The 19564-nt window shown below is 32.5% G+C and overlaps 3 protein-coding genes across 8 annotated transcripts; 2 read left to right on the top strand and 1 right to left on the bottom strand.

The window, feature by feature from the left end:
- The first annotated feature begins 1402 nt into the window (after positions 1-1402).
- Positions 1403-3550, top strand: LOC138348968 (protein FAR1-RELATED SEQUENCE 8-like). The gene is made up of 2 exons (XM_069298585.1): positions 1403-1718; positions 1806-3550. The coding sequence occupies exons 1-2, from the start codon at positions 1448-1450 to the stop codon at positions 3548-3550; spliced, it is 2016 nt and encodes a 671-aa protein (XP_069154686.1). The 5' UTR covers positions 1403-1447.
- Positions 3551-4025: 475 nt separating this feature from the next.
- LOC138337002 (uncharacterized) lies at positions 4026-7011 on the bottom strand. 6 transcript variants are annotated; one of them, XM_069298135.1, is made up of 6 exons: positions 6881-7011; positions 6656-6751; positions 5738-5860; positions 5138-5563; positions 4529-5056; positions 4026-4426 (listed from the first exon to the last, which is right to left on the bottom strand). In XM_069298135.1, the coding sequence occupies exons 2-6, from the start codon at positions 6656-6658 to the stop codon at positions 4217-4219; spliced, it is 1290 nt and encodes a 429-aa protein (XP_069154236.1). In that variant the 5' UTR covers positions 6659-6751; positions 6881-7011; the 3' UTR covers positions 4026-4216. The 6 variants fall into 6 exon arrangements, with proteins under 6 accessions (XP_069154236.1, XP_069154241.1, XP_069154239.1 ...); XM_069298140.1 differs by having other exon boundaries at positions 6469-6751; XM_069298138.1 differs by having other exon boundaries at positions 5958-6751.
- Positions 7012-16551: 9540 nt separating this feature from the next.
- On the top strand, positions 16552-19377 carry ACS4 (1-aminocyclopropane-1-carboxylate synthase). The gene is given in 3 exon segments (NM_001246946.1): positions 16552-16917; positions 17395-17555; positions 18289-19377. Coding segments are annotated over 3 exon segments (1431 nt in total). The 5' UTR covers positions 16552-16599; the 3' UTR covers positions 19241-19377.
- Positions 19378-19564: the final 187 nt, after the last annotated feature.

Below are 19564 nucleotides of genomic sequence, written 5' to 3' on the forward strand. Positions count from 1 at the left end.
AACAAATAAAGCTAAAAGCGAGAGATTACATTAGTCGACATCAAATATCATAATTTGTCTTTGAAAATCAAGTCGAGAATCAAACTACCAATTGATTTCTTCATACACCATAATTGTGGCTAAAGTTTAACCGTAAATTATATTCATTATTAGGTGTTTTTTATAAATATGTTTCTGAAAGATGCATAACTATCGCCTCAATCTATGTTTGAAATTTTTGAAACACACTTATACTATATTAAAGTCCTATTACTGTTAAAACTTATTTCATAATAATTTTCTATCCCTTTTTCAACCTATGTGACACTAGCTTGAATAGAATTTCAACACGCACGGTGCGTAGAAGATAGTGTCACGTCATAAGTTGAAAAAAAATACATATGTACCCCATCAACCTATGCCCGAAATCTTAAAGACAGACTCATACTATACTAAGATATTATTATCCTCCAAATCTCAAGCATAGGTTGAAGGATACTTATGCATTTTTCCAAAAAAAATTTTTTTAATAAAAAAATGAAATCGCTGCTCAAGCAGCGATTTCAAAATGTTTCTTCTTACAAATCGCTGCCAGGGCAGCGATTTAACATTATTTTCTAATTTTCTTTTTTTTTAAAAAAAAGGTATATCGCTGCTCTGGCAGCGATTTATGAAGAAATTTTTTTTAAATATCGCTGCTAGTGCAGCGATTTATAAAAAAAAATATTTTTTAATATAAATCGCTGCCTAGGCAGCGATTTATTTAAAAAAAAAATTTTTTTGTTATTAAATCGCTGAGCAATTTTTTAAATAAAAAAAAAAATTTAAAATGTTAACTTATGTTTATAATTTATAAGAAAATATACATTATTTTTAAAAAATTAAAAATAAGTAAATATATTTTCTTTCTAAAAAAAAGATATTATATTAAATTTAAATTTAAATAATATTTGAATTCAAATAATTAATTTTTTTAAATAAAAAATTAAATGAGAAAAATTATTTAATTTTTTTAAAAACAAAATTATATACTTTTATATTTATATATATATATATATATATATATATATATATATATATATATATAAAGTGAAAAGGATCACATGACAATAGTAAAATTTGTTTTTTTTTATCGTAAATAGTTGAAGAAGTTCACATGTAAATAGTACATGAGACTTTCAATTCTATAAATTGGAACTTATTCTTCATATTCATATTACTTTCAATCTTCCAATCTACCAACAATTTTAGGTAAAAACATTTGAATATTATGGGAGAGTCTAGCCAAAATTTCAGTCATTTGAATTGTTTCTCATCGGATTCAACTAATAGGTAAATAAAGTAATGTTTTCTTATTTCTTAAAAATTATTTTTCTTATATGTAATATATTTATATTATTATTTTTATAGGTATGATCAAATTCAAAATGCAGTGAGTTATTGTACAAAAATTGTAAATAATAATGTTATGGGTGATGAACGAGTTGGTGAGTTGCACAATGATGAACCTTCCGAGCATGAATTAACAGACAATGATGATATGTATGACGGCGATGATGATAATGTGGATAATGCACCTAATGCATCCATTGAAGATCAAAGTGTTAATTATCATTCTACAGCGATTCCATACTTAGATCACACTGACGAAAATGCAGAAGATTTTATGTACACGAGAGATGACGGTTCCATTCGAACGGCACTTTGGAATTCAAACAATCCTAAACATATCCAGTCAGGTTCGATTGTTGAAAACTAAATATTTTATAGTTGTTTATTTATTTATTTATTGCATGTTGATTAATTTAATTTGTATATGCAACTAGGTATGTTATTTATGAATAAGATGCAAATGAAATCTGCAGTAAGAGCATATAGTCTTGCTATTAAAAAAGAATTTCTTTGTGATCAATCCAAAAGTAAAAGTTGGAAAGTTATTTGCAAGCGTCATGAGTTAGGGTGTGATTGGATGATTCGGTTTAGAGAGATTTCAAGTTGTATGTGGAAGACAGGAAAAATGATTGAACCGCATACTTGTCTTACAGATAACTATAAGGAGGATCATTTCAATTTGAATGATAATATGATTGCCACTTCATTAATACCATATGTTATGCAGAATCCGGACATAAATATTAAGATGATCCGTGAAATTATCAAAGGAAAACATCACTATACTCCTAGTTACAGAAAAGCACAAAAAGGTCGAAGAAAAGCATTTCGAATGGTTTATGGTGATTTTGAAAGTTCATTTAAGGCATTACCTCGATACATGGTTGCACTACAATTATTCAATCCAGGCACTATTATTGAGTGGGAGCATCATTCTACAACAATGCAAGGTGAGCAAATTTTTAAATTTCTTTTTTGGGCTTTTAAACAGAGCATTGATGGTTTCAAAAGTTGTAGGCCGGTCATTTCTATCGACGGCACACATCTTTATGGTTTGTATGATATCAAATTGTTAATTGCGGTTGGAATTGATGCGAATGGAAATATTTTTCCACTTGCATATGCTTTAGTTGCACGTGAGAGTTTTGAGTCTTGGTCATCGTTTCTCAAGTTATTATGGACACATGTAGTTTGTGAACGACAAGGAATTAGTCTTATTTCTGACCGTCATCAAGGAATCTTGCAGTGCGTTCAATCTTATGATTGGTTGAGTCCACCCAACACATATCATAGATTTTGTGTTCGACACTTAAAAGCAAATTTTAATAAAAAATTTGTAAATAGTGAACTCGAAAATCTAATGTGGTTGGCTGCTACTGAGCATCAGGAGAAAAAGTTTATGCAACGGATGCAACAAATCAAAACATTGTCTCCTGCAGCATATGAATGGTTAAATGAATTTCCTTTGAAAAAATGGACGATGTATAAGGATGGTGGTCGTAGATGGGGTGCCATGACGACAAATGTGTCTGAGTCATATAATGGTTTATTGAAAAAAGCTCGGGGGCTTCCTGTGACTGCCATGGTTCGAATGACGTTCAAAGCTCTCGTTGATCGTTTTGTCGAAAGAAACAATCTTGCAATTGCATTACTTCAAAGTTATATGCCATGGCCACTTGCGATAGATAAAAAATTTAATGATTATTATCAAAGAGCTCAAGGGCACACAAATATGATGACTTACAACACAGGTGATGGAGTTTTTGAAATTCTTACTTTTGCTCATGATGGTAAAGGTGGAAATGTCCACAAGGTTACTGTAAAAGGTAAGAAATGTTCTTGTGGAAAATGGAGAAACTATCATATGCCTTGTTCGCATGCCATCAAATTTTGTGGACTTCGCGGAATCGAGCCAAAATCTTATGTAAGTAAATTCTACAGTGCAAAATATTACAAACGAACATACAGTGAGACATTTAATCCAGTGGGTGATGAAATATATTGGCCACCAGCTCCTTTTAATTTAATTGCAAATACTGAATATTTGCGGACAAGTGGTACGCAAGGAAGAAGCCGACTTAAGAATGATATGGATATAGCTCCGGCTCGCATGACTAGAAAATGTAGTGTTTGTAAGGAGACAGGTCACATAAAGGCACGATGTCCTACTCGATTTTAAATATTTTGTATATGTTTTTAAGGTTAATGTGTTTTTATTATCTTGTTATTAATATTATGATATATCTTTTATATTTATTTGTTGACATGAATTTAATTTGTCTTGTGCATTTTAAATATTGTACGTAAAAAATAATGATTTTACCTAATATAAAAAGTATTGATTTGACCTAACATAAAAAGTATTGATTTGACTTATGATAAAAAAAAAAGTAAATCCTGCAAACTTGTTCAAACATACAAAAATGTTGACAAAAAGTATTGATTTGAGATAAAAAAAAGTAAATCCTGCAAACTTGTTCAAACATACAAAAATGTTGACAAAAAGTATTGATTTGACATATGATATATCTTTTATATTTATTTGTTAACATGAATTTAATTTGACTTGTGGATTTTAAATATTGTACGTATAATATCTTTACATTATTATTATATTACTGATTTGAACTCTATTAAAAAATAATGATTTGACCTAATATAAAAAGTATTGATTTGACATAACATAAAAAGTATTGATTTGACCTATTACAAAAAGAAAAGTAAATCCTTCAAACTTGTTCAAACATAATCTCATTACTTTGTTCAAACTTGCACGAAACAACAAAATTTACATATTTCAAAATTCGAATCTTTAGCCTTTTAGAATAAAGGTGCATAAAAAAAATTATTCTTCTGAATCCGAATCTTCTACATCTTCATTCTCATCTTCATTTTCATCTTCATTTTCAAAATCTTCCTCATTTTGATAGTGACTGCCTGTTCCACATCTAGTTGATTTGTGTAGCCTAGATGTTCTCCGAGGTGGATTTTGTCTATTAAGAACTAAATTTTGTGAAGCCCCAACATTAAATCTTGAATCATCAAACGCAGTTACCTATAATATCAATATAACATAATATAATCAAATAAACATGCAATAAAAATAAAAAAAAATTATAAAAAGTTAAAAAAATTGTATGAAAATAATTATACTTACATTCGAAAAATTCAATCTTCCACCAAATGGAGAATTATGTATCGGAAATTCACGCATACCATGTTGAAAACCATATTGAGAACCACTAAATTGTGCAAACCCAGATATTGGAACCTGCGGAGTTACAAAACCAACTGTTTGCTGACTAGAAAAATTTGGATTAGTGTTAGAGGGCCCTACAGAAAAATCAAATGTGGGATAATAAGGCTCGGGAGTCGCCACATTAGTGTTAGAGGGCCCTGCAGAAAAATCAGCTGTTTCACTAGTGGTCCTTCTACCTCGACGAGCACCCTCTCTCGGTGTTGTTTGTCGTGATCGGCGAGATACTTGTACTGGTGGTGGTTCATCGTATTGAGTGGGAGGATTGTAATCATGATCAAAGCTCAATCGCGTTCCTTGAAAGGCTGCATTCATTGACTCCATTGAAATACGAGCGACTTCCGCTGCATATTGTCTCATTTCATTAGATTGATTTTCATCATTTTCAATCATCCGAGCTCGACGATACTGCATTTCATGACCCCTAGCCTATAATGAATAAACAAATATTAATAAAAAAAAATTATTAAAGATTGCCATAATAATTTGAAATTTATGTAATATACATACTAATGCCTCATGTCTTCCTGCCATGTGTTGATACCCTTTTTGTACAACATGTTGTGGATTTCCAATGACCATGCGGGTATGCCTCATGTACCAACGGAAGTAATCTGTTTGATCACTTACAAATGGAGGTCGAAATATACGATTTTGACGTTGTTCCCATAAATATTGTGTATAGTTAAATGCATCTATATCTTCTTGTTTTATTTTTGATCGTTTATTACGCTTAAAATGATATTCGGAAAATTGGGTACACGGTCCAGGAATATGTTGTAAATAATCGAACTGTCTCACAACACGATCAACCATGTGCCACTCACGATAAATTCCATAAATCAGTGGCACCTGTGCCATCCAGACACGTTGTCCTGACCGACACCACTCAGGCAATCCATTAATAACATCTTCCGAATAAGGCTGCCGAATAAACTATAAAAAAATAATTAAGTAAGATAATTATAAAAACAACATTGGCAGAAAAAAATATATTCTTATTTAAAATAAAATAAAATATGAAAAGTATAAGATACTAATAATATCAAATACTTGTTCATCAGTTAGATTATCAAGTACATCCCTAATCACACCGATTACAGTTCGTGCCTCATTTTGATGATTTCTACGTCGCGTCCATTTACGTGCAAGTGCAGTTAAAGCCTCAAATTGATTGGTTCTTAGAGGCTTTGGCAATGGTTGCAGGGGAATAATTCTTTCCCATGCCCAAATCTACAATAAATAAATTCACCATTACTTATAATGCACTTAAATTTAAAAGTGCATATTACTAGTATATAAAAAATATTTAATCAAAAAATATGTATACCTACACTAAAGAGAGAAATCCACAAACTTCATTTGATTTTTTCATTGACGCACGACATAAACAATTATACAAATATGATAATGCGGCCGATCCCCATGCTTGAGTTGACATTAAATCTAAATTTCTCATGTCAATCAAAATGTCCAAATTAATCTTATTATTAGATTTATCCGGAAATATTGATCCACCACATAACCATAATAAATATAATCTAAATCTTTGTTGAACTTCATGCTCAGTTGAGTTATCGTTAATAACTTCCAAACCTTCGATATACTCAATCAATTTATATGTTGACAATCTACTAACACCAGAAAAACAACTAGTATCGGGTAACCATCCTGTTAATTGAAAAATCATTTCTTGTCTACCTATAATCCTTAAAGAATCAGCTCCATTTAAAATTATAGGACTACCATCTACTACCATTCCGAATAAAATTTCAATATCTTGTAAAGTTATGGTAGCCTCGTCAGTTCGCATGTGAAAAGTATGAGTTTCCGGACGCCACCTTTCAATTAAAGCAGAAATTAATCCGGAGTCATACGGCACACATCCAACATCAAGAATTCCTTTAAATCTACAATTTTCAAAATATTGAAGGATGCGAGAATGTAATGGATGATATTTTAAATGTTGCCAAAATTCAATATCACCACGACGCGTATATAAGCAACATTTCTCTTCTTTTATGCTACCATTCCAAATTCCTTCGGAACGATGATGAACTTGAATTTTTAATACATCATGCTCTACTGGACCAGGATGTACGTATAAATTTGATGGATCCATATCTATACACAAAAAATAAAAATAAAAATTAACATTAATATAAGTATCAAAAGATTGAATATATCAACAATATCATATAAAAGTATAAAATTAATTAAAATAAATTAAAAATAAAATAAATTTAAACTCACCTTATAAAGAAAATGCTTTTAAAAACTTTAGAAAATTTGAAGAATAACAAAAATTTTAAGATTGTGGAAGATTGAAAGTAGATTGGATTGGAAGATTGAAAGATTGAACTACCAATTTATAGAATTCAAAGTATGAAAAATTGAAGTACCAATTTATAGAATTCAAAGTATGATGTACTATTTACATGTGAATATTTTTTTCAAAACTTACAATAAAAACAAAGGTTTACTATTGTGATGTCATCCACTTTAACTCGTGAAAATTTTCTTCAAATTATACAATAAAAACAAAAAATTTTACTATTGTCATGTGATCCTTTTCACTTTATATATATATATATATATATATATATATATATATATATATATAAAAGTATATAATTTTGTTTTTAAAAAAATTAAATAATTTTTCTCATTTAATTTTTTATTTAAAAAAATTAATTATTTGAATTCAAATATTATTTAAATTTAAATTCAATATAATATCTTTTTTTAGAAAGAAAATATATTTACTTATTTTTAATTTTTTAAAAATAATGTATATTTTCTTATAAATTATATACATAAGTTAACATTTTTAAAAATTTTTTTTATTTAAAAAATTGCTCAGCGATTTAATAACAATTTTTTTTTTTATAAATCGCTGCTAAGGCAGCGATTTATATTGAAAAATATATATATATTTTTTATAAATCGCTGCACTGGCAGCGATATTTAAAAAAAAAAAAAATTCTTCGTAAATCGCTGCCAGAGCAGCGATATACCTTATTTTTTTTAAAAAAAAAAAGAAAATTAAAAAATAATGTTAAATCGCTGCCCTGGCAGCGATTTGTAAGAAGAAACATTTTGAAATCGCTGCTTGAGCAGCGATTTCATTTTTTTATTAAAAAAAAATTTTTTTTGGCAAAATCGCTGCCTCAGCAGCGATTTTACCGTTTTGGTTTATATAAAATTTTATATACCGTTTTGAAATTTTTGTTAATATTTTCTACCCTTTGAGTTTCGGACTCACTATTTAATACTCTTTTCAAAAAGAATAATCTCCTTTCCTTTTTAGTCTATTTAGAAAAGAATGATCTTTTTTTTTTTGTAACATTTTAATTTGAGCTTTTCACGTGACATATTTAAGGCCACAAGATGAGAGGACAATTTTGTCCATTTGACCTAACTTTAATTTATAACCACAAGATTCAAAAATCTTCTTTATATTTTTAAACGTCATGCCAAGTCAAATCAGGTCATTCTCTGTGAAACGGAGAAAGTATGAGGGATGTATCCGAGAAGAGATATATAGGGATGTATTCGAGAGGGAATATGGATGTACCGAAGAGGAGGAGATAGTGATGTATTCTAGACAATACTTTTGTAATTTTTTTTAAATGATAGAAAATTTTAGAGATTAGAATATCTTAAATTGTATATTTATGTAATTTTTTCTTTAAAGTTACCATGAAATCCAAAATCAGATCAATCAATGCCCTTAAACTATGAAATTTCGTATAATATTATGAATGAAGCGTTAGAAATTAAGTTAAAAAGTTGATATCAAGAATATTAATTTAAGATTCGAAAGATGAATGAAGGATAAATTTATACTAATTCAAGTAATCGAGAAACACTTTAGACCCTTCTACGTAGATTATACTCAACACTCTACTAATATTTTCAAAAGTCGTGGAATTGGAGATTGTTTCTTAATGGGGGAATTTTCATCCTTAATATTTAAAAGAGTTTATCCAAAATATAGAATTAGTGGCTTGTTTAGTGTTTAGAATTTTTTTTCAATATTTAGTACTTTCCCTATCCCAACTAATAATTATATATATGGCATTATATTTGAATAAGAAATTATTTAATGTAATTTAAAAACTTGTAATAATAATAGATCGTTATTTTTAAAAATCTTTTAATGAATATAATTAATTTATAAAAAGCTCAATACTATTTTTTTTCTTCTAGAATCTAAAACCCATAAATTTAAAATTTTAACTTTACTTCTATCTATTAAAACAAAGAAAAAACATAAATACCTAATTAAGTACATATTGTAAGAATTATTTCTTAGTTATGACCCAAATTTATTTGTACCTCAAGTAATATCATAAATAATATTTGATGAATAATAAATCTCATTTGTACATTGGTTACTTAATGAATATACCAGATTAAGTCTTAATCTCCAGAATAAGATTATCGTGTTCAAGATCATAATGTATATTAAAGTATTTAATCTTGCACATATTAGCTAAAATGACAGAAGTAACAAAACAAAATTGTATTTCTCTTAGCTAGTAAACGGCGGAAAAGTAGAGGTGGGTCCACTTTTTTATCAATGGGGGAGTGTACGTTCATTCTTTAAGTTTGAAAAAAAATAATATATACATATATGTGTATCTATATTGAGAAAAATTGACAGAAATTTAAATATAATAAATAGTACACCAATGAGGAGTATAAGAGTGTTCTTGTGCCTCTTATACGAGGTAAAGAAATCACCTACAAGAAAAATGTTCAAATTCAAATAAAGCGCTATTTTAATATTTTCATCTTAAATTTAATTTAAAAATCTCATTTATTGCATTCAAAAATTTTAAATCCTGAATTCGAAAAGTCATATGTATATGTATGCAATAAGGATATTTGCCTAACCAAAGACTAGAGCAAGTAGCCCATAATACACATTCATAAAAAGGGAAAGTTTAAGGCACCAATTAGTAGAAATAAAGCAGAAATTAAAATAGTACAAAAAGAGGAAGCCTTTATTTTTCTCTCACACGTATAACTGGCTGCTCCAATTATTACTTCAGAACGCAATAAGTTACGTATCTTCTATCTTTCTTAGATTCTACTTATAATATTATTGTTTATCAAGAAAATAATACAATGAATGTATAGTGAGATTAAGGGTATGTATGTTTCGATTCAAAAATAGTGATGATGACACTCATCTTTCCTCAAGATAAGCCAGTCAAAAATTCAGAATACGATAGAAAGAGCGAATATAAATTTAACATAAGAGCAAAAAATTTAGTCATTCTCAAATACTCTCAAAATATGATTGTCACACGTATAAGCTACTAGTGTAAGAAAAAATAATTTAAAAGATAAATACAAGTCTTAGTGTCTTTGTTTCTCAAATAAAATAAGACATAAATGAGGAACAAGAGGATCCGCCGAAATAACAAGTAGTTACCTCTCAATGTTTCTTCAGTAACCCACGAGACCCCCGTCCTTTCTGTTTGTAGCGGGTCCGATTCAAGGCATTCAACAAATCTCCACCTTGATTTGAGTTCTCCGAACAGATTCTTCAGACGCACTATGATAGTGCCAGGCCTCCCCCTCTTCCTCAGAGTTGCCCCGCAGGGCAATTAACAGCTTCTGATGTTGAGCAAGTCCAAACAGTGTTGAAACTTGCTCTGTGGAACCGGCTTTGTGAACATATCAGCAGGATTATCAGCAGTTCCTACTTTCTTCACCTTGATTCTCTTCTCACTTCTCAGAAAATGATACCTTACGTCAATATGCTTGGTTCTCTCATGATGGACTTGATCCTTGGCTAGACAAATTGCGCTCAAACTGTCACAATACACCGTAGCCTGATCATGATGCAGACCAAGATCACTAACCAACCCTTTCAACCAAATCCCTTCTTTTGCAGCCTCTGTCAAGGCCATGTACTCCGCTTCCGTAGTAGACAAAGTCACTGTAGGTTGCAAAGTTGCCTTCCAACTGACGACAGATCCTCCAAGGGTAAACACATAGCCAGTCATCGATCTTCTTGTGTCAACATCTCCAGCATAGTCTGAATCAGAGTAGCCAGTAACCAAGCACTGAGTATCACCTCCATAAATGAGACCAACGTCAGATGTACCTCTAAGATACCGGAAAATTCTCTTCACAGCCTGCCAATGTTCTCTCCCTGGTTGTCCCATGAATCTGCTCACTACACTGACTGCATGTGCTAAATCTGGCCTTGTACAGACCATAGCATACATCAAACTTCCTACGGCACTGGCATAAGGGACTCGTGACATATACTCCTTCTCTTCTTCTGACTGTGGAGCGAACATGGCAGTGAGATGGATATTGGCAGCACTGGGGGTATCAATGGGCTTAGATGAAGACATGCCAAACCTCGCCAAGACCTTTTGAATGTAGCTTCTCTGTGACAAGAAAAGTTTCCTTCTCTCTCTGTCTCTAATGATCTCCATCCCTAAAATCTTCCGAGCGGCTCCCAGATCCTTCATCTCAAACTCAGCACTAAGTAAACCCTTCAGCTTCTGAATGTCATACTTCTTCTTTGCAGCTATCAACATATCATCTACATAAAGCACCAGATAGATGAATGAATCATCATTGAGCCTATTGTAGTAGACACAACAATCATATGAGCTCCGAGTATAGCCCAACTTCACCATATAGCTGTCAAACCTTTTATACCACTGCCTTGGAGACTGCTTAAGTCCATATAAGGACTTCTTCAACTTGCAGACGTGATTTTCCTTCCCTGGGACTTGGAAACCATCCGGCTGAGTCATGTATATCTCTTCCTCCAACTCTCCATGTAGAAACGCTGTCTTCACATCAAGTTGTTCAAGCTCCAGATTCTGATGTGCAACTATCGCTAGTAACACTCGGATGGAAGTATGTCTGACCACTGGTGAGAAGATCTCATTGTAGTCCACTCCCTCTCTTTGGTTGAAACCTCTGGCAACAACCCTGGCTTTATACTTGACTCCTTCTGCTGGTGATATCCCTTCCTTCTTCTTGAAAACCCATTTGCAAGTAATAATCTTTCTCCCCGAAGGCTGTATGACCAGATCCCATGTCTGATTCTTGTGTAGGGACTCCATCTCATCTCCCATAGCGGCAAACCATTTTTCAGAATCAGAACTTAAAATGGCTTCTTTGTAAGTAGACGGCTCAGATGTATCTACCTCTTCAGCAACCTGCAGTGCATAACCCACCATGTCCTCAAAACCATACCTCGTAGGTGGCCGAACTCCAACCCTCCTTGGCCGATCTTGAGCTATACTCTGATGGATATCTGATGGCATAGATTCTGGAATATCAGTTTCTGTCTGTGGCTCTTGATCCTCCTCTTCAGGTTCCTTTAAATCGCTCTCGTTCTGAATGACTTGAAACTCCACTTGTTTGTCAAGACTCCCAGTTTCTGACGTAGTTGTAGGCTTCACAATGGTTCTAAGCAGAGAACTTTCATCAAAGACAACGTTCCTGCTCATAATAACCCTCTTTTCTGCTGGAGACCAGATTCTGAAACCTTTCACTCCATCTCCGTAGCCCACAAATACTCCCTTTTTAGCTCTTGGTTCTAACTTACCTTCACTGACGTGATAGTAGGCCGTACAACCAAAAGCTTTCAGATTTGAATAATCAGCAGCTTTTCCTGACCACATCTCCTTAGGTGTCTTGCACTGTATGCCTGTATGTGGTCCGCGGTTAATCAAGTAGCAAGCTGTACTAACCGCTTCTGCCCAGAATCTTCTATCTAGCCCAGCATTAGAGAGCATGCACCTTGCTCTCTCCAGAAGTGTTTGATTCATCCGCTCAGCTACACCGTTCTGCTGTGGTGTATTTCTGACTGTACGATGTCGAGCAATCCCTTCATCCTTACAGAATTGATCAAATTCAGACCAACAAATTGGTATCAGAGCCTCTCGGTTAATCGGTGTTCTTGGAGAATTCGAGATGTCTGCTTTGAACGTGAAAATCGACAAATTCACAGGGAGGAACAATTTCAGTTTATGGCAGATCAAGATGCGGGCTTTGTTGAAACAGCAAGGTTTCTGGGCGCCGTTGAATTCCAGCCCATTATCAGTTCGCAACCTCTTGATCTTCTTCCCTGTTTGATTTTCCATCAAAATTTTCCACTCCTTGAACTTCTGGAAAGCTTCACTTTTATGCTTCATCATGTACACCCAAGTCATCCTTGAGTAGTCATCAATAATGGACACAAAAAATCTGCAGCCTCCCAAAGACTCAACACGGCATGGACCCCAGCAATCAAAATGGATATAATTAAGTGTGCCTTTTGTTCTATGAATGGCCTTTGGAAACTTGTTGCGATGTAGTTTTCCAAAAACACAATGTTCACAAAACTCTAGGCTCTTAACCTTATGACCAGCAAGAAAATCCTCCTTTGACAGAATTTGCATCCCTCTTTCACCCATATGACCAAGTCTCATGTGCCATAACTTAGTCATATCCTTCTGGTGAAATTCTGACGATGCAACATGGGCTGAACCTGTAACCGTGGAACCTTGTAGAAAATACAAAGTACCACGCATGACACCTTTCAGAATCAGATTTGAACCCTTCCAGACCCGCAAGACTCCATCTTTTCCCGACCAGCTGAATCCCTTGCTGTCCAAAAGACTGAGAGATATCAGATTTTTCGTCATCAATGGAACGTGCCTGACCTCGTTCAATGTGCAAAAGCTACCGTCATGTGTCCTTATCTTGATCGAGCCTGTCCCAACCACCTTGCAGACAGAACTGTTGGCCATCGAGATGCTGCCTCCGTCTACCTGCTCATAAGTCGTGAACCACTCTCTCCTAGGACAGATGTGATAGGATGCCCCAGAATCGAGAACCCACACATCTGAATGATGAGTGTTCTCATCCGCAACTAGGGCAATATCTTCTTCAGAATTGGTGTCTTCTTCAGCAACAGCAGCAGACACTGATTGTTTTTCCGATTGCTTCTTCTTCTTCTGACAATCAAATTTCCAATGTCCCTTCTCCTTGCAGTAATTACAAACATCATCCGGCTTTGCACCCTTCGACATCGGCTTATTTTTCTTTCCGCCGTTTTTCCTTCCCTTTCCGCTACTGGTGAACAGACCGGAAGGCTGTATGTCCGTACTTGTGCCGTTAGCTTTGTGCCGTAATTCCCTGCTATGAAGGGCCGATCTGACTTCTTCCAGTGACACAGTATCTTTCCCAACAATGAACGATTGAACAAAATTCTCAAACGACATTGGGAGAGATACTAACAGAATCAGGGCAACATCTTCATCCTCGATCTTCACATCGATATTACGCAATTCTAATAACAAAGTATTCAATTGCTCTAAGTGTTCCCTGAGTTGTGTACCTTCAGCCATTCGTAAACCGAATAGACGTTGTTTCAGAAGCAGCTTGTTGGTTAGAGATTTTGTCATGTACAAACTCTCCAGCTTCAACCACAGACCAGCAGCAGTCTCTTCATCCGAGACCTCCGTGATGACGTCATCCGCGAGACACAGCATGATCGTCGAGTGCGCCTTTTCCTCCAGAATCGCCATCTCAGGAGTAACGACGGCGTTCTTGTCTTTCGACAACGGCGCCCAGAAACCTTGCTGTTTCAACAAAGCCCGCATCTTGATCTGCCATAAACTGAAACTGTTCCTCCCTGTGAATTTGTCGATTTTCACGTTCAAAGCAGACATCTCGAATTCTCCAAGAACACCGATTAACCGAGAGGCTCTGATACCAATTTGTTGTGCGGAATTTGAGATAATACGAGAAAATATAAAACGATAAAAACAAGACAACAGATTTACGTGGTTCACCAATAAATTGGCTACGTCCACGGGAAGAGAGGGAGCAGTTTTATTATGGAGAGGCAAAAAACAGAATTACAGAATAGGGTTTGCCATAGCGTCTATATATATATATAGTGCTAAGCTACGCCCTAACAGGCTTGGGCCCGTCCTTTCTGTTTGTAGCGGGTCCGATTCAAGGCATTCAACACAACCCACTAAAACAAGTTAAAACTAGCTAGAAAACGAGAATTCCTATCTTCCAGACCGTCATAACTATAACTTGCATAAAACTAAGTCCAACTTAACAGTTTACAATCACAATTCAATAGTTACAGTTCATCAATCACAAGTATCACGTTGATCAATCACATTATCAATTTCATCAACCACAATATCAAGTTCTTTAATCACAAATATCAAATTCATCAACCACACAATATCGAGTTTATCAAACACAAATATAAGTTTGGAACTCATGAGGAACACTCATAGTCCATGTACTTGTTGATAATGACCTCAACATCAATATTTTTTCATTGGATCCTGGGGCGTTTATTTATAGTAAGACTTGAGAGGTAAGACTTAGTAAAATATCGCAAGTTAGGAGCACAAGAATAGTAATTTATTATGTTATTTTTTCGTATTGTTCAAAATCTAATTACCCCTTACAATTGCGTTATAACAAAGTTAATACATCAGCCAACAATCAAAAGCTTTATTCGAATTTCCAACCATACGTGCTATGCCCAATGATCATATATTCCATTTTTCCCCAATGATAATCATCATATATATTGTGATCTAGGTAATAAGTCGAGGTTATGCTTCATCGAGAAAATCTCTGAATCAACGATTTTATCGAAAAACCTTTATGTATATCCATGATTCATCACACACTACATGTACATCTCTTGTCTGGCACAAGCTATTCTTTTACTCAATACAATTATACTCGATATATTATTATTATTGCTTAAGCAACAATAATTGATTTGAACAAGATAATAGAAGAAAAAAAAACATCAAACTTGGTTAAAGACTAAAGATATAGTCCCTCCATTTTATTTTGCGTCTTAATTTGATTAAACACAATTTTAAGAAACTTTTTGAATGTTGCAATGATTGAAAAAATGTGTATAAAATATGAAATGTCCTTCGTATCCTTTCGTATAAAGGCTTGACTTGAAAAAAATTATATATATATATATATATATAACAGTTAATAATTCAAAATATTTAAAAAATATTCGGAAAAAATCATGAGTCCCTTGACTCTCTAAATTGTAATTAGCTAAGACACAAAAATTAAAACCGAGGTGAGTACTAAATGAAAAAGAAAAATTAAATTATTTTTTATATAATTGAACAAAAAAGGATTTATTTTTTATCTTGAATATTATTGTTTTTGGTACTATAATCATTTGGTATACAAAATTTATTAGATTTTCTTTTGTAGAAAAGAGACAATATATTATTGATTAATATGAATCAATACACGTGGCGATGTGTTGCTAGTACTATTAGGGGATGGGGATGTTAATACAAAGTTCGTACTACAATAATTATATTAGTAGACATATATGGCCTTTTTTGATTGATTTGACTAATTTAAATTAGAATAGCGTAGAATTCATATAAGTAAAAGTAATTCTAATCAATAACTTTTTTATAAAATTAAAATTTGAAATATCTAGTTAAAGATATGTACTGAAATTTGAATATATTTTAACTTTTTAAATATTTTGACGTAAGTTTTTTGTTTTCCCCCGAAAGTTTCACATTAGACTAAATTTAATTTCCTATAACTTAGTTTCTAATATTTTCGACGGGTTGAAAGCGTCATAAATGACTAAATCTTTTTCTTAAAAGAGCGTAAATTCTGCCTTGTTTTAATCTCAGTCTTCCACTTTTTTCATGCCATAAAAGATTAAAATCTTTTTCTTGGAAGAGCGTAGATTTTGACTTTATTTTAATCCCAATTTCTTACTCTTTCGATGAGGCAAGCATAACCTCACCACACTACACTACACTTTGGACACAAAGCATTTCTTCAATTCTCCTTAGCTATAAAAACCCCTCATAGCTTCTTCATTCTCTTCCAAACAAAAACTTTTGTACTTCAAATTTCACTAGGCTATTAAACTAAATTCATAAAAATTAGGAAATAATAAAATGGATTTGGAGACGAGTGAGATTTCAAATTACAAGTCATCAGTAGTTTTGTCTAAGTTGGCTAGTAACGAACAACATGGTGAAAACTCACCATATTTTGATGGGTGGAAAGCATACGATAACGATCCTTTCCACTTGGTGAATAATTTGAATGGGGTTATTCAGATGGGTCTCGCGGAAAATCAGCTTTCAGTTGACTTGATTGAAGAATGGATTAAGAGAAATCCAAAAGCTTCCATTTGTACAAATGATGGAATTGAATCTTTCAGGAGAATTGCCAACTTTCAAGATTATCATGGATTGCCTGAATTCACAAATGTAAGTTTTGTTATTTCTCTCCTTTCAAAAACAAAATGTCACATTAAAAATTAGTATATTTTTTTAGTTATCCTCCGTTCAATTCTTAAGAAATATCTAATAAATAAAAGGATTATTTTTCTTAATAGGCGTGAAATAAATTAAACTTAGACTTCTTTTAAGATGAATATGAAATACTTACTACTATTATATATGAATTGTAGCGGTGAAAGTCATTATAAATTTGTACAAAAAAAAAAAAGAAAGTTAATGATCAATTTTATTACTATAATTTTACATTTACTTGGAATAAAGAACTAAGATTACATTTAGTTGAAATAGATATATTTCTTGACTTCTATCTCATACATATATTTCATTTTATCTGACACTATTTTTACTTGTTTATTGAAAATTTAAAAAATTACATACGTTATTAAAATAAATATATTTTTATCCAATTTTTTCGTATAAAAAAATATTTTTTTTTTTGTGTAGGCGATTGCAAAATTTATGGAGAAAACAAGAGGTGGTAAGGTTAAGTTTGATGCTAAACGTGTAGTAATGGCTGGTGGAGCTACTGGAGCTAATGAGACTCTCATACTTTGTTTGGCTGATCCTGGTGATGCTTTTTTAGTCCCCACACCCTATTACCCAGGGTATGTATACATATTTCTAAATTGAATTCAACTTATATTATATCGATCGTGAAAAAAATAGATGTTTCTTAATTAAATATTAAATTCCTTCTTGCCTATTTAAAATGCGAATTATATTATATCACTCAGTTGACCTTTAAAATCGATATTATATAATATAATTTGTATTTTTCAAATTAAATAAGTGAAAATAGTCATTTAATTTATTTAGTAGATAAGTAAAAATGGACGGACGAAGTATATAAATACCATTTCAGGTAATTGATTGAGGGGAGATTTTTTTTTAATGAAATAACACTTTAGTAATTTAAGAGAGACTATCCGTATTGGTCAAATCTTTAGAACTAATATTAATGGGGGCAACTTTTCCTACTTGTGATTTGTCAAAAAAGTTGAAAACTAACAAACAAATGATATTTTTGGTTCTCTGTCTTTTTATTTTGATTAAAAAAAATGAAATTTTCTCATTTTTTAAAAAAAATAATGGATAGTATAAAAATTATAATTACTTTCTTTATCCTGATTTATGTAACATAGTTTGAATTTCTAGACGTTTCAAGTTTAATTTTGAATTTGTATCATATAAAAAGTATTTATTTATTTTAAAATCGTTATGATTAATAATTCAAATGAAAAAATTGATTGACTCTCGAAATTTGTGATTATACAATGATAAAATTATTTAATGGCTTACATTGGCATGTATTTAAGTCTTCATTTGTATTAAATGCAGATTTAATAGGGACCTAAGGTGGAGAAGTGGTGTACAACTTTTACCAATTTCATGCAAGAGTTGCAATAATTTCAAAATTACAATAGAAGCTATCGAAGAGGCCTATGAAAAAGGTCAACAAGCAAATGTCAAAATCAAAGGCTTGATTTTGACCAACCCTTGTAATCCATTAGGTACCATTTTAGATAGGGACACACTTAAAAAAATCTCCACCTTCACTAACGAACATAATATCCATCTTGTTTGCGACGAAATATATGCTGCTACCGTGTTCAATTCTCCAAAATTCGTTAGCATCGCTGAAATTATCAACGAAGATAATTGTATCAATAAAGATTTAGTACACATTGTGTCTAGTCTTTCCAAGGACTTAGGTTTTCCAGGATTTCGAGTGGGAATTGTGTACTCATTCAACGATGATGTTGTTAACTGTGCTAGAAAAATGTCGAGTTTTGGTCTTGTTTCGACTCAGACACAACATTTGCTAGCTTTCATGTTGTCTGACGATGAATTTGTGGAAGAATTTCTTATTGAAAGCGCGAAAAGGTTGAGAGAAAGGTACGAGAAATTCACTAGAGGACTTGAAGAAATAGGAATCAAGTGCTTAGAAAGCAATGCAGGGGTTTATTGTTGGATGGATTTGCGGTCATTGTTGAAAGAAGCAACACTAGATGCTGAGATGTCACTTTGGAAACTCATCATAAACGAAGTTAAGCTCAACGTCTCCCCTGGATCTTCGTTCAATTGCTCGGAGGTAGGATGGTTTCGAGTTTGTTTTGCAAATATCGATGATCAAACAATGGAGATCGCACTTGCAAGGATTCGGATGTTTATGGATGCTTACAACAATGTTAATAAAAATGGAGTCATGAAGAACAAGCACAATGGAAGAGGAACAACCTACGACTTAACTCCTCAAATGGGGAGTACGATGAAAATGTTATTAGCTTAAATATCATGTCTCCTAATTCTCCAATTCCTCGCTCGTAGTGCGAGCAAACAAAATTATTGTTGTACAATCAAATAAAGTTATAAAGCTTGTAAATAAACTAGATTCGCCCAGGCTCGTGCTAAAGCACGGGCCCAACATAGTTAATTTTAGTGTCCTAACACAACCAAATTAATTTTATGTTGATTTTAGTGTCGCCTATTTCATCGCAACAATATAACCGAATCAATTTAACTATATGGGTAGAATATGACATTGTCATATACCCGTACGAAAACATAAGTTCATATACCTTTAAATAATATTGATCATTTTGTTTAAAATAAG

The sequence above is a fragment of the Solanum lycopersicum genome, chromosome 5, assembly GCF_036512215.1.
Source record: "Solanum lycopersicum chromosome 5, SLM_r2.1".
Taxonomy (NCBI): Eukaryota; Viridiplantae; Streptophyta; class Magnoliopsida; order Solanales; family Solanaceae; genus Solanum; species Solanum lycopersicum.

Excerpts from the sequence above, each read along its gene's own strand:
- LOC138348968 (XM_069298585.1), top strand. The coding sequence starts at position 1,448 with ATGGGTGATGAACGAGTTGGTGAGTTGCACAATGATGAACCTTCCGAG. Across the intron at positions 1,719-1,805 it reads TCCTAAACATATCCAGTCAG|GTATGTTATTTATGAATAAG; the intron begins GTTCGATTGTTG and ends ATATGCAACTAG.
- LOC138337002 (XM_069298135.1), bottom strand. Across the intron at positions 5,564-5,737 it reads GTAGAAATCATCAAAATGAG|TTTATTCGGCAGCCTTATTC; the intron begins GCACGAACTGTA and ends ATTTTTTTATAG. Across the intron at positions 5,057-5,137 it reads CAGGAAGACATGAGGCATTA|GCTAGGGGTCATGAAATGCA; the intron begins GTATGTATATTA and ends TATTCATTATAG.